The sequence below is a fragment of the Monodon monoceros genome, unplaced genomic scaffold (assembly GCF_005190385.1).
Source record: "Monodon monoceros isolate NGI ecotype Baffin Bay Population unplaced genomic scaffold, NGI_Narwhal_1 Super_Scaffold_5, whole genome shotgun sequence".
Lineage (NCBI taxonomy): Eukaryota > Metazoa > Chordata > Mammalia > Artiodactyla > Monodontidae > Monodon > Monodon monoceros.
Genome location: NW_021703782.1, coordinates 77,494,653 through 77,510,711, shown reverse-complemented (window position 1 = coordinate 77,510,711; position 16,059 = coordinate 77,494,653). Strand labels below are relative to the sequence as shown.

The window sequence follows — 16,059 nt, the reverse complement described above, 5'->3', positions numbered from 1 at the left end:
ATGAAAGGTTGAAAATAAAAAGATAAAAAAATATAAACCAAGCAAATAACAACGAAAAAAATCAATATAGGTATCTTAATATCAGAGAAACAAATAGACTTCAAGGAGAAACATATAACTAGTAATAAAGAGGATCACTATAAATGATAAAAGGTTCAATTCCCCAGAATAAAAATTCTAAACTTGTATGCTAATTATATACCTTCGTACATATATATATGAAGCAAAAATAGAACTACAAGAAGAAAATGACAAACTACCATCCCATTAGAAGATTTTTAACATATCCCACTCTCAAGCAGATAAATTTATGGGTCAAGCAGACAAAATATTAGTATGGATGTAGAAGATTTAACAACAGAATTTAATAAGATTGGTCTAATAGAAAAATAAAGGCAGAAAATAACAAAATGGAAACTAAAATATAATAGAATCAGTAAGGCCAGAAGTTGGTTCTTTGAAGAGACTAATAAAATTGACAAAATTCTGGTAAGACTGATCCAAAATATGAAAGAGCTGCAATAAACAAATACACTTCAGCAATGAAAAGGGGGACATAAACACAGATACTACAGACATTAACAAGATCATAATATCCTCCTGTTGACTTTATGCCAAAACATTTTGAAACATGTATGAAATGGACACTAGAAAAACAAAATTCACCAAACTGATGAAAAGAAATTGAAATACTGTGTAGTCCTATGAATACAAAAGAAATTGAATCAGTAGTTGACTAGCTTCTCACAGAAACATTCCAGGCCCAGATAGTTACATAATAAGTTCTATCATACATTCAAGGAAAATATAATTAATAGCTCTTAAAAACCATTCCAGAGAATAAAAAAGAAAGAATATGTCCCAAGTCATTTTCAAAGACTAGTTATAATCTTAATGTCAATCAGATATGATTAATATAAGATGGGATGGGCAATCTTAATGCCAATCAGATATGATTAATATAAGATGGGATGGGATGCAAGAACAGGAGAAGAAAGGCTTTCACTCTTTATTCAGCTGTTCCATATTGTTTGAATTTTTTACAAGACAAATCTATCTATGTATTACTTATGTATCAATAATAATAAAGTTTTCAAAAGAAAAAAAAATCATATAAGAAAGAAGATAATAGGCCAATCTTATTTAAGAACATAGAAGCAAAAAACCTAAACAAAATGTTAGTAAACTAAACCCAGCAATGTATAAAAAAAGATAGTAATACATCATGACAAACTGGGCTTATCTAAAGAATACAAGATTGGTTTAACATCAAATCTATTAATATAACATATACTACATTAACAAATGGAAAGAACAAAACCAGATGATTATCTCAATAGATGAATTCTATCTAACCTTTTTTCTGCAACAGAGATTCATAATTTTTAAACAAATCTTAGCAAACCAGGACTAGATGAAAAAAAGGTCTTAATCTGAAAAATATGGGGTGGGGGGGCACAGAGGGGAAAGAGGCAAAAGAAGGATAAGGGAAAGGAGAACAGGGAGGGGGAAGGGGAAAGAGGAGGGAAAAAGAGAGAACAAACATCATATTGAATGATAAAATATTAGAAGCATCATTCTACAATTGGGAAGAACAGAAGAATGCTTACTATACTGCTAGGACTACTAAGTGCAGTGATAAAAAGATATTAAAGGCATGAGAGCTGGAAAGGAAATAACAAAACTGTCATCCATAGATGATATAATTTTCTACAACACTCAAAAGAATATACAAACTGTAAGAATTTAAAAGAGTTTAGGAAAGTTGTTGAATATAACATCAATACACAAAAATCAGTTTCATATCTTTACACCAGTATCAGACAGTTTAAAAATGTGATTTAAAAAAACCTACCAAATGGGCTTCCCTGGTGGCGCAGTGGTTGAGAGTCCGCCTGCCGATGCAGGGGACACGGGGTCATGCCCCGGTCCGGGATGATCCCACATGCGGGAAGATCCCACATGCCGCAGAGCGGCTGGGCCCGTGAGCCATGGCCGCTGAGCCTGCGCGTCCGGAGCCTGTGCTCCGTAACGGGAGAGGCCACAACAGTGAGAGGCCCGCGTACCGCAAAAAAAAACAAAAAAACAAAAAAAAAACCACCTACCATTCCCAATAGCAATAAAAAACAAAAGTACTCAGGTATAAATCTAGTAAAAGATACGTAAGATCATTTTAGAGAAAGTTATAAAATTTTATTGAAAGTAATTAACTAAAAAACTAAATAGAGAGGTATACTGTGTTTATAGATAGGGGGATTTGAGGATATAGACTTCAATTTTTCCCAAGTTGAAGTGTATGTAAAATTTATCAAAATGATTCTAAAATGTATATGGAAATGCAAAGGAGCAAGAATAGACATTCTTAAAGAAGAAGATGGGAGCAAATTGGCCAACCAGATAAAAGAAATATAAAACTAAAGAAATAAGATATATGGTATCTGTACAAATAAACCAATAAAACAAACTATTTCTCAGAAGCAGACACACTTATATAACAACTTGATATGTGATAGAAGTGCCATTGTAGATCAGTGCTGAAAGACTGGACTTGTCAATGGTGCTGGCACAACTGATTGTAAGAGGGAAAAATTGATTCCCTACCTCATACCATACAAGAGAATTAATTCTCCACAGACTAAAGACTTAATGTGAAAGGAAAAGCTTTAAAACCTTTAGAAGCAATATATGCGAATGCATTTATGACTTCTGTAGAATGATTTCTTTTAAAATACACTTATAAACCATAAAGGAAAATACTGACAACTTATAACATTAAAATTAATGACTTCTGCCATCAAAGTAAAAAGACAAGTGACAAACTCAGACAATATACCTGCAACACACAACCAACAAAGGATAAGAATTAAAATTAAATTAAGAACTTCCTCAATACCACCAAGAAAAAAGAAACAATCCAACAGAAAAATAGGCAAAGGACACAAAAAAAGCCATTTCATAAAACAGGAAAAACCATTGGCTGATTAATATACGAAGAGATACATAAATAACCAGAAAAGTACAAATTAAACCCACAGTGAGATATCACTTTACACTCACCAGATTAGAAGATATTAAATAACAAAAAATATCAAGTATTGATAAGTTTGTGGAGCAACAGGGACATGTAAATTATACCTCATTTTTTAAAGAGATGAGGAGGGAAGGGAAGGAAAAAAGAGCAGTGAAGTGCTCCAAAATGGAATCTTGGCTTTCTTCAACTTGGAAATAATTGGCTTCCCTTTCATTTATATTCTAACAATCTCCCATTAATATTTTCAATGGCTTAGGAGTTCATTAAATTTGCAAGCACATACTAGATCTTATGTTAGAACCTAGATATTTTTTATAATTGAGGTAACATATTCTACTTTAAACAGTAATAAAAATAACCAACCTGTGGTGTTTGTGGCGTAGCCACACCTGTTGATGAAATGTCTTCACACCATTCATAGTCTATTAATCCAGCCACATAATTTTCATCACTGGCGATCACATCTTCTAGACTCAGATTCTTTGACTATTCAAAAATAGAAGAACTCAGAAACAAAACCACCATGATTCAATTTTAAAAGAGTATATTGCAGGCACAGGGCAAGATCCTCGAAGCAGAAACAAATGAGACAGTAGACTGAAGGAGATCACCACCCAAAACAGGAAGTCAAAAATATTTAATTCAAATTATTAGAGGGGCTTCCCTGGTGGCGCAGTGGTTGAGACTCCGCCTGCCGATGCACAGAACGCGGGTTCGGGCCCCGGTCTGGGAAGATCCCACATGCCACGGAGCGGCTGGGCCCATGAGCCATGGCCGCTGAGCCTGCGCATCTGGAGCCTGTGCTCCGCAACGGGAGAGGCCACAATAGTTAGAGGCCCGCGTACCGCAAAAAAAAAAAAATTATTAGATAAGAGAATCTCTGACTCTCAAACAAGATGCCTTGGAACATTCTTATGTTATATGGCAATCTACTTAGCATATATCAGATAATCACTATAACACCAGACAAATAACTGTTTTGCAAATCTATAAATAAGAAGCTCTCTGACAAAGTAGAAGATGGAAGGGACTCTGAAATACAGGTTTCTTGGTTGCAAGAACATACTGAGTAGCTCGCAATTTCTACTAGGAATAAATTAGACTTATGAAAGGTCTCCTGGAGACAGGCTATTCGGGGTCCTATGCTAATAATACCACCAGTCATTTATTTTCCTTCACTCTTCCCCCTCAAAAAACTAGGAGTACACTAGATATACCCTAAATTCTAAGACTATGGAGTATAGTTGGATTTTTTATTTTTCACTCCTTTCCTTTCCTTCAATATCTAGTTAGCCTGGCCAAGCAACTGTACTTGAATTTCTTACATTCCATCCTTTCTTTTCTAATTTTCTGATTCAAGGACAAATCTTCTCATACCTGAACTATTCAAATGGACAACATGGTCCCTGCCACCAATCTTCCCACCCTCTCAACCAGGGGTGATAGAGTTCTCCAGGGTTGTCAATTACCATCAACTAGAACTAGCTACATGGAGTGCTAGGCTGAGAAAAATACTAAAGCTAAGTCTATGCCCAGTGGGGAAAAGCACAGTGTCATATGAATGAAGGCTGTCAGGGTACTGCAGTAGAGAATAAAAGCACATAAACATCCCTGACTGAACAATCCTATATACAACTGGATGAACTCTGAAAATCAGTCATGTTGGTGACATGTCATGTCTTGCTCAAAAACCCAGTTTCCCATTACTTACAGCATAAAGTGTAACCGTCTGACCTGGCATTTCAAGGTTCCCTACAATCTAGCTCTCAGCTACCCTTCCAGATCACCCATTCACTCTCTTCCTCTTTTACTTTTCCCCCTTGAACTCTTTATTTTAACCAAACAAGTCTAGTCACTGTCAAAAGGATACATCGAGCACATTTAGGTGCCTGAGTTTTTGCTAATTCCATTTATCTTGCCCTGAATTCTGTGCTCCTTCTTTTGTATTTTTCTAAACTTAAATATGGATCCAGTTCAGATCACCCATGGTGACCACTCTCACCCTCTAAAGCCCCTACCACACACCTCTAGTGCTTAGCTGGCACCCGCCACCTACTACGATGTAGTATTATCTATACGTATATCTTGCCTCAACTTAACTGTTAGACAGCAAGCACTACCCTTTACACAGATTTGTTTCCCAAGAGCTAGCACGGGGCCTGAAAATGCTAATGATGTTGATACGTGGTCTTTTGTGATTCTCAGATCAGATTGTATTATTGTTTCACTGAAAGTGGCATCTACTGATTAACCGTTCAGAATTACTTACTTTCTTATAAACAACACTCCAGAGAAAAAAGAGTGATTCTATCAAGGAGGAGAATAGCACAAAGAGACTATATAGCTTGCTTCAAGCCTTAATGAGTTGCATAAAGACCAGAAAAAAAACCCCAAAATTTGATTTCTACTTCATTGCTTGTCATTAAAATATCTCTTTATTGGCTATAAAAATTGGCTCAATAATATAAATGCCCAAATGATTAAATTATTAGGTAAATAAATGCTCATTAGATGGAAGATAAGAGTAAATATCTTCCCAGATCCTTTCTACTTGGATACTCTATGACTCACATATGCAGATGAATTGAGACCACACCAATCCAGATATAAGAAAATCTAATGGCTTAGGAAAATGTCTAAGACCTTTTAAACTAGGATCTTAAACCTTAACTGGGGTGTCATAAACCTTAAAATTTAGCTGAGGTTTACTCTAAGTATGGAGGTATCTAATATCTTTCTGAAATTACCTTGATCAGAAGCAAAGTTTATGTTTTTGTGTCCTCTTAGACCCAAAGGTATTGACTTGGGTGTGAGACTTTAAAGGGTTTGCCCTGTGAGCAGGATGAGGGATAGGGTGATTCATGGAGTCCATGGGTAAAAGATCTGCCTGGGCATGGGATATTCACCAGCCCAGTACAACTCTCGAAGAACAGATTAGAAAAACAACCCAGCAATAAGATTATCTCACTTCAGAGATTTCTTTACACAACAGCCCCTTACACTAACACTTTTGGTTCTTAATTTGGTCAAAAGACCAACTACGGAGAGAAGGGAGACAAGTTAGGTCTGGCAGGGACAAAAGACCCACTATACCTGCAGCACATGATTGAAGAGAGGTCAAAATTGAGTTGTTAAAGGAAATGCCGGTGGGCAGGGGCATTCAGCGTTCAAAAAAAGATTATGAAAGAGGTGGCATTTGAACATTTTTTAAAAACAGAGTTTTGAGATCTAAAGAAAAAAATATCACCTCACACACATAATCATTTCTGCTATACTGGATTCCATGAAGAGGGCCAACTCTTTCTCTCTGAGAATGACAAAAGTACAGTTTCCTAGTGTTAAAACCATTTAAACTGCAACTTGAATTAATGGAGGGAAGATTATATTACAAAGCTCCACACCTACCTGGCAAAGTATTTGGAAGGTGGAATTTTAAGGCATGGGAGATACAAAGAATCACACAGAAAAGACACTAATTTGAGCACTTAGGAATGACATGGTGCTTCCAAATATGTAAGGCTTCTCCACCATTCTAAATGTTCATGACAAAGGAAAATGAGACAAAGACAACAAAATAGAAAACAATAATTCGGTTATAACTCATACAAGGAAGTTGAGTTGCATGAGCTACAGCTGCTGCTCAAAACAACCTAAACCCTTAATATAAGTATCAAAATATTCACTGAAATACTTCATGTTATATAAAGTATAATATGTCCTATAATTTACATAAATTATATAAACAAGCATACTAAAAAAAAGACTGGAAAGATACAATAAAATATAAACTATTTTATCTATAGGTGGTAGTAGCTTTATAGGTAAATTCTATTTTCCTTTAGCTTATCTGTGGCTTAAAATTATTCTACATCAGGAGTTACTTTTGTGGTAAAAAGGGGAGGGAGAAATTTTTTTTTTTAATGCCATGTGGACATTCAAAATTCTAGTGTTCACATTCAGAATTTCCCATTTTCCTCATCAAAAATATTTAAATCATAAAAATGTCTTGCTTGTGGGCCCCTGACGCCAGCAAAGTTAACTTCCCTGGCATGTATCCACTTATGAACAAGATGGGCACATGGCAAGAGCAGAAGGCACTCACACAAAAGCTTCTGACATTCACCTTGATGTTTGTGACTGCAGTCGAGTTGGCTTGTCCACAGGAAGAAAGAAGCCTTAAACGAACTGGTTTTCCCCGAGCCTTCTTGGCTAGGAGTAGAAGATAAGTAGCTGTGAGCTGATCATACTGCCACTGGAGGAAAAGAAAGTCAAATTGTTTAGAAGACTAAACTTGCTTTTTGAAATAATGTTTTATTTTAAATTAATTTTTTCCTCAATGTAACAAACATTCAGAATTTAGATTTTTTTTTTAGCTTTAAAGCATATAATGAAAGACAGCAATCCCCTACACCACTCCCCCACACACACAATTTCCACTCCCTAAAAGGCACCTTTGGCTGTTTTTTCTATATTTCTAAATTAATTGCATATACAGCTTTAACTTTTTTCAGCTTCGTATATTATCTCTAGATTTCTTACTATAGAAAATAAGAATTTAGCTCTACTACGACTCCTTCCTTCCCCCGAACATATTTCCCTGCATCCTCCTACTATAGTTTTATAATTTTTAGTTAAATCAACATTTACATTATTATGATTATATAAACAGTATTTGTAACTAAGTAAAGGCAATATTCAAAATATTTAATTGGTACCCTGACCCCAGTGAATCAAAACAGAGGCCAAAATATGAGTAGGTTCCTGGGAAACCCCTGCCATGCCAATTATTAACCTTTTAATTGCTGGATATGAGGCAGTACCAGAGGGAGGTACCAGGCCTAAGGGAGGTTACAGGGCAACAAGGGAGGGCACTCAGTGTAGTAGTTATTTACCAATCAGTATACAAATATTCTAGTATCTTAATAATCTGTATGGCCATACTGGTTGAATATCAGCTCTGCAACCAAACCACACAGGGTGGCTATCCTTGCATTTTCTTCTTTTGAAACTTTTTCTTGAAGTTAAAAATAAAAAAGCAGTTAGTCATCGTACTAACTCAACTCCACACTCTCCAACACTCTTCACCTCCTCCCAACATGTTCACAACACATCAGCTAATCTGTCTCCTCCTTTGTCTCATTTTGGAGACATTCCACCTGATGTCTGCATTCTATGCTCCACTCCGGGCTGGCTTCTTTCTCAGCCTGCAACTCAACTGTCGGTTGAGGGGTTCCCTTCACTTCTATCCTACAATATACTCCTTGGTTTCCTAGATCCTACCTGTTCCTTTCTCTTTGTTTACTTTCTTGTTTTGGTGAAACATTCCCTCCAACAACTTCCTGAGTGTGGATGAAGAGGAGGTAAATTTTTTGAGATATTGCATGTCTGATAAATGACCGTATGCTATCTACACGCCTGACTCTGGTTTGCCTGAGTATGGAATTCCAGGCTGACAATAATTTCCACAGCTTTGAAGGCACCGTCTCATGGTCTTCTAGCTTCTAGTACAGTTACCGAAAAATCTAAAGTCTTTCTGATTCCCAAGCCTTTGTGTATGACCTTTTGTTTCTCGTCTATAGAAACTTTTTGGATCTCCTTTTTCCCCCTAGTTTTCTGAAATTTCACTAGAACAGGCCTTTGTGTGAAGCTATTTTCATCCATTTTGTCAAACCCTAGTTAAGTCCCTTCATTCTTAGAAACTCATACCTTTCAGTTCTGGAATATTTCTTCTTGTACTATTTCTGTGATGGTTTCCTTCCCCTTCTTCTTCTCTGTTTTATCTTCCTGCAACTTCTATTATGTCTATGTTGGACCTTTCTTACCCCTTCTCTTTTCTTTGTGCATCTCTTTGTCTTTAGGTTCTACTTTTGAAAGATTTCACATTACCTTCATTTTCAAACATTTCTACTGAGCTTTTCATTTCTGTAGTCATATTTTAAATCTTCAAGAGTATCTCTTAAAATGTTACTTTTTAGTCATCTTATTCCTATTTCAAAAAAGAAATAGCTTCTCTTATCTCAGAGAATATTAATTATTGTTTCTTAGCTATTTTCTTCCACTCCCTGCATTATCTGTTTTTTCTGAGCATCTCTGCTTTTTCTTCCTTCTCTCCCACCACCCCATTTGTTTTGATCTTTGACTTTCATGTTAGAGGCCGTCCTCAAAGGTCTGGTGATCTTTGGCTGTCTGTCTCTATTTGAAAGCAAAGAGTATACTATGCAGCTACTTAAGACTCTTGTGGAGTTTAGGCCTGCTCATTACCTTATGGGCTTCTCTGTAAGGTGAAGAGACAGGAACCTGGCTCTCTTGGCTTTTCCCTAGAGATGAGTCTCCCAATATTTTCCCCAACCTCACTGCAATTAGGATAAAATCCTGATCCCAGCATTCTCAGAGTTGAAGAGGGAAGAGAGTTAGAGGCAGTGGTTCACTGTTCAGTAAGAGGAATGTGTGTGTCAATGCATCCATTTCAGAATGGCTCATCACCCCCACCTGAGCTGCATCTGGTACAAGAGTGCCTCTTGTTCAATGTCTCCAATCTTCTGCTGGAGTGGAAAAGAGGTGGCTATCATACAGCACAAGGTAAACAGAGGGACCTAGCAATCTAACTGCTCCTAATACAGACTTTCAACCAATCTTCCTGTTTCCACCCTGCTCACTTCCCTGACTCCAGAGGTTCCTAGGACCTCTGATTCCTGAGCCTTTCTGGAGCTCCAGGGCTCTAATCAAATTGCTTACTGCCTTTTCCCACTGCAGGCACTTTGCTTTCAGCTTTCTCCAAAATGCTAGGTCAGCTGCCACTTAGCCATTTTGTAACTTCTAAAATTTTACTGACATTTTTTTTGTCTCCTCTTTTACTCTCTTCATTGTGAATTGTCTTTTTATTCCTTTATTGTTATTTTAGTGAGGTTTTAGGAAGTGTTGGATGTAAACATGTCTGTTCAATCTATGTGAATGACTGAAAGTTTCTAAATAATGTACTCAAGACTTTGAGACTCTCTGCCCTACAAAAGTGTTAAATTTTAATGCTAAATAATATTTTGTGCTATGTACCTCACAAAGTACACGATCCAAAGAGGTCTACTATCACCTCTGATTTTATTAATAAATTTTATCTGTTAACATTTTAGATGGCCACAGTCATAGTATATGCTTTGAAATTTACATAATGGATCTATCAATATAGTGGAAGAAGTATCACACTGTGATAAATTATCATGGAATGTTGCCTTTAATCCAGAAAGGTTGGGGGAAAGGAAGGATGGAAAAGGTTTCATGGAGAAGGTACTTGGAAACTAGGTGGAAACTACATAGTTATAATCACTCTCTACTTTCCAGAAGCTATGTTAAAGGTTTTTTCTGGGGGCTTCCCTGGTGGTGCAGTGGTTGAGAGTCCGCCTGCCGATGGGGGACACAGGTTCGTGCCCTGGTCCAGGAAGATCTCACATGCCGCGGAGCGGCTGGGCCCCGTGCACCATGGCCGCTGAGCCTGCGCGTCCGGAGCACAGGCTCCGCAATGGGAGAGGCCACAACAGTGAAAAAAAAAAAGGTTTTTTCTGCACCTCCCACATCCATGGTCTCATGTGTGATAGCTGCCTTTTTGAAAGAGATGCCATAAACTGGTTAGAGACAATTGCTCAGAAACAAGTTGCCACTTGCTTGTCAACAATGGCATAACCCAGGCATTGTAAACAATACCTGGAAGGCACTAAGGGTTTTAGGTGGAGTTTTCTAAACAGGCCTCAGAGTTTTATAATCCTGGAAACTCTACTTCCCTAGGCAAAAAAGCATCCTTTTAATAACTGTTTTGCCATAGCCACTTCATACTACTTATTACAATAAGATGCACAGGGGAGTTCTATGTTTAATAACAGATAAATCAACACATTAGTTATGCTTTTCAGGTGATGTCGATCCCCAAGTCTAATGCAACCAATGTCTCCCTTATCTTTTAGGCAGCTCCCTCTTTTGAAAGTCAAATGTCTGAAAGTAAAGCAAAAGGTTTACCTGTTATAAAGAAGGTTCCATTTCTAGAAAACAAAAAACATTTTAAAATCCCCAGTTACTCTTCAGGCAAGCCAAATGTTAAAGGACTGCCTGGGCACCTGGGCTGAGGAGAGGCAGCTACTGGAACAGAGAGTTTGAGAAATTGAGGAGTGGCCCACCATCCTTCTCCTGACCTTGCTCCCGAGGCCCTCAATCTTTAAACTTCCGCCACCAGAACACATGGGTGTTTGCACTGCAGGGGTGAGAGGAAAGGATCTGTCTTGGTCTGTAGGTTCTCGTGTGCATATGCGACCCTCAGTGAAGCCAGATACATAACTGGCTGCTCCACAATCCAGAGCCACTCAAGGCCGGAAGATCGGGGGAAAGTAAGGAAAGCTATGAAGTGGAAGCTCTAGAACCACAGGAGGAAATCTCAACAGGACTATGAGATGGCTCAAAATCATGACACATGAGAGACTCTCACTTCCACATAACAAAAAGCCATTTAAGAATGCTCATGTATATAATATAAAAGTGGTAGTTCCATGAGTTGAATGTTTGGGAATAATATTGTTTCTCTCTCTTTACACAAAGATCAGCAGCACCATATCCAGCACAGATCACATTAAACTGATCTCTGTCCTGTCTAGCCAGCCCCTAGAGCTCCCAAGATGCCAGAAAAAAAAATATAACAGACCACGGCTGATCTCAAACCTGGTTTTCCCAAGGCTCTTTAAACTGGAAAGTACCTAGAACCAATGTGAATTCTCTGAGACCACCCAGACCAGGATTTTTCAACTTCAACACTATTTTATAGTTGACCTGGATAATTCTTTGTGGTGGCTATTCTTTAGGATATTTAGCAGCATCCCTGGCCTCTACCCACTAGATGCCATTAGCATATACACACATCCCCATTGTGACAGCCAAAAATGTCCCCTGAGGGGCAAAATCACTCCCAGTTGGGAACCACTGACTTAGACCAATGCTTCACAAGCTTTAATGTATAGATGGATCACTTAGGGTTTATTAAGATGCAGATTCTGATTCAGCAGGTCTGAGGTGGGACGGAGATTCTGCATTTCTAACAGGCACAAAGTGATGCTGATGCTGCTGATTCTAGATCACACTTTGAAGAGCAAGAATCTAGAGTAATACTTCTCAACTCCTGGCTACACACTGCAATCACTTGGAAAGCTTTTAAAAATTGTGATGCTTATGCCATACCCCAGACCAATGAAATAATAATTTCTGGGGGTGGGATTTAGGCATCAGGATTAAAGTTCCTAGGTGATTACAATGTTCAGGCAAGGTTAAGAAGATGTTGTTTACTCATCCCTAGGACTGGAAAGTAAGTATAAACAGGCATTTAAGAATGAGGGAAAAGTACACAAGAAGAAAAACTATTACTTTCCTCACACGTTCTTGATGTTGGTCATGCCTAGCTTTCAGGATAACTGAGATCTTTAAAGAGATGTAACACCAGAAAACAATCTCTATCATGCCTCATTATTTTGTTTTCTTTATCAGAAGAAAACAATTCCCATTTCCATTTCACTTTTAAGTTTGAAAATTATATGTAGACACCACATAAAGGATACTATTTTAAAGACTTTTTTTTTTCCTAATGATTCTTGCAATCCTAAGTATGTTAGTTTTAAGATTCAGATTTTAAAAGTTTGTGAATCTCATACTAAATTTTTTCTGGATAAAATGACATGATACATGGGACTTGCTTTGAAATACCCTAGCTAAAAAGGGCAGATGGAGGGTAGTGTTGGAATATAGATAAAATTGGCAAAATGTTAATAACTGTTAAAACTGGATGATGAGTACATGGAAAACCATTGTTATTATACTAGTCTCTCTACTTCTGTAGGTGTTTGAAATTTTCTATAATAAAAATTTAAAAAGAAATTTTTTGAATCCAAAGTATAGTTTTCTATTAAAGAGCATTCCAAAGAAAAGGTCATGTAATTTTTTTTTAACTTGTTTACACGAAAACTTTGTATTTTCATTGTAAAATACGAAGGACCTGACATATCTGGCAGCAGTTCCCAATTCTTACCATCCCCTTTCATTCCATGAAAAAGTAAATTATCATTCTGTTTTCCAGACATGTTCCGTTTGTCTGGAATTGTCATTCAAAAGACGTATTATGTTATTCAAAAGAATTCCTTCATATCTCCTCCTCACTGAAAAAAATTGTGGCTTAGTAAAGTTTGGTTAGTTTAAAAAAAAATTTGCTTAAGGCCTTTACCTTTCAAGTTAGAAAAGAGAAAAAAACAAATACGATTCATAGGTGATGAGAGACATAGTACTGAACCAGGAGCCATGTTGGCTGCGATCCCTGCCCATCGTGTTAGATTGTACTCAGAGACAGCTGTGAGTGCCTCTATCTCTAGAAAAAAACCACATGTGTAATCTAGAGATTAAGCATCTGAAAGAGCTAAAATGATCCAATACCAGAAATCATGATGATGATTTCATGGTATTTGGTTCATAAGGTTGGGGGTGATGCGATGCTACAAGGTTGCTTTCAGGTAAAATGAAAACTGCTTTGTGTTTACCTCATTTCTACAACAGAATCACAGTTCCATGTTAGAGATTTTAAAGTAGTCAAAATTGAAACTCTGTCAATTCTCTGGACTCATTTGTTCTGTTTCTTAAAAGTTTTTTTTCCATTGTCTCTTTGATCAATCTCATTTTTAAAGAGTATATACACCAGACATCAGAAAAAAAGAGTTGAGTGGAAAACACACATAAACATAAAATAAGTGCAATATTTACACCCATGATAAAATCATAGGTCTGAAAAATGCTATACTATTTTTAATGTACTGATAAAATAAAAAAATAAATAAAATTTATTTTATTTATAAAATAAAATATATATAAAATAAAAAATAGATAAAAAATAAATAAAATTTTAAAAAAATAAATAAAATTGATTTTATTTATAATTTTTATTTATTTTAATTTTTTATATAATTATTTATATATATAATATTTTATATGTATATAAAATATAATTTTATTTATATATATTATATATATAATTATTTTTAATTTTATTTATAATTATTTTATTTATAAAATAAAAAATAAATAAAATTAAAAAACAATGATGAAACAAAAGATATTACTCTCAAATTTAGGCTGTATTTCTTACCAGTGAAATTAAATCCTCCATTGTTTGCCTGTTGTTTCTGTGATATACAGAAAGTTCCGTTACACAATCTTCATCAAGGTGAATAAGCTACAAAAAAATTTTATCAACTTTATTAACAAAAAATTACAAAATATTTATGGTTTTGAAATTTTAAAATTACCTGGCAAAATCAAACACCAACATGTAAAAACAACATGAGTTTGTCAAACTCTTGGGTAAGAATAAACATTCTTGGGCTTCCCTGGTGGCACAGTGGTTAAGAATCCACCTGCCAATGCAGGGGACATGGGTTCGAGCCCTGGTCCGGGAAGATCCCACATGCCACGGAGCAACTAAGCCTGTGCGCCACAACTACTGAGCCTGCGCTCTAGAGCCCACGAGCCACAACTACTGAAGCCCACACGCCTAGAGCCCGTGCTCCGCAACAAGAAAAACCACCGCAATGAGAAGCCCGCACACTGCAACGAAGAGTAGCCCCCGCTCGCCGCAACTAGAGAAAGCCCGCGCCCAGCAACAAAGAGCCAACACAGCCAAAAATAAATAAATATATTTATTTTAAAAAAAACACGAATAAACATTCTCCGCAATTTTTTAAGATATAAGCAAATAACAATAAGAAGTTCAAGAAGATTATGAACTCTCTTTCCCAGCCCTTCACATCCCCCTCATCATCTGATCAACTGTTACAATTCTGCTGTGCAGCCAAGGGACTATATTCTCCTTCCCTATCGCAAGACAGGGACTGGTATTTGCATCAAAGAGCAGTCATCAAGGCATCCAAAATCACTGGCAGGACAACAGGCTGGGTAAAAGAGTGGCTCAGACTTGTAGCATATCGTCCCCCAGGTTATGTTTGGGTTTAGCGCAATCCAAGGAGCCCTTATGATGGTGCCATAGATGCTGCACAATCATCATTACGCTGAAGGTACCAGTAAAGCACAATTTTTAAAAGGAAGAAGTGACACAGCCGCTACACAAACTTTATTTTGCTGAAGGACAGAAATTATCCAAGTATTGTGATCCCTGCATGATGAGACCTCACCAGAGATGGGGCCAGAAATGAGTTCTCAGAACCAAACAAGCATCACTGAGAATGAAAAGGAAGGAAGGGTCTGGCCTGGACCTGGAAGAGGAGTTCATAAAATCATATGGGAAAAGAATCATAAGGAATGCAATTTTAAAGTCATGTTTCCAGGGGCTTCCCTGGTGGCGCAGTGGTTGGGAGTCCGCCTGCCGATGCAGGGGACGCGGGTTCGTGCCCCGGTCTGGGAAGATCCCAAGTGCCGCGGAGCGGCTGGACCCGTGAGCCATGGCCGCTGAGCCTGCGCGTCCGGAGCCTGTGCTCCGCAACGGGGGAGGCCGCAGCAGTGAGAGGCCCGCGTACCGAAAAAAAAAAAAAAGTCATCTTTCCAATGTAAGAATTCGCTTCACAACAGCCCTAATATGGGATGTTTCGTTTTCTGCTTTAAGTCTTCCTCTCCAGAACAGCTGAGATAGTTAGCTTCTTCCTCCTCCCCTAAGGTCTGTCTCCCTGTGATCCCTACCCACTGTGAATTGGTACAGTCTGACAGCTGACAGGCTTTGGAAGTAGAGAGACCTTGGTTTTAATCATTACATCACAAAATAACCGTGTGACCTTGAGCATATTACTACACCGCTCTGAACCTCAGTTTCATCATCTGTAAAACAGAGATGGCACCTGCCTTGCAATATATGTAACCTTTGGGGTGTACCTAGTACATCACCTTAAATGAGTAGCCCCTCAAAAAGCTGTTAACTATTTTTACTAACAGTCATAATTCTATTTCCTCTTTGGTATAAGAACTTTCAGAAATTTGAATATTCCTATTATCAACAACCTTTCCTCTCCAAG

General features: G+C 37.4%; 1 protein-coding gene across 3 annotated transcripts in view; it reads right to left on the bottom strand.

Annotated features, from left to right (window-relative positions):
* MELK (maternal embryonic leucine zipper kinase) overlaps positions 1–16,059 on the bottom strand; it is a 78,333-nt gene that overhangs the window by 14,313 nt on the left and 47,961 nt on the right. For all 3 annotated transcript variants that reach the window (XM_029202807.1, XM_029202808.1, XM_029202809.1), the window contains 3 exons: positions 14,187–14,273; positions 7,155–7,283; positions 3,395–3,517 (listed from right to left, as the gene is read on the bottom strand). In XM_029202807.1, the coding sequence (XP_029058640.1) occupies positions 3,395–3,517; positions 7,155–7,283; positions 14,187–14,273 (339 nt within the window). The remainder of the gene's footprint in view (positions 1–3,394; positions 3,518–7,154; positions 7,284–14,186; positions 14,274–16,059) is intronic.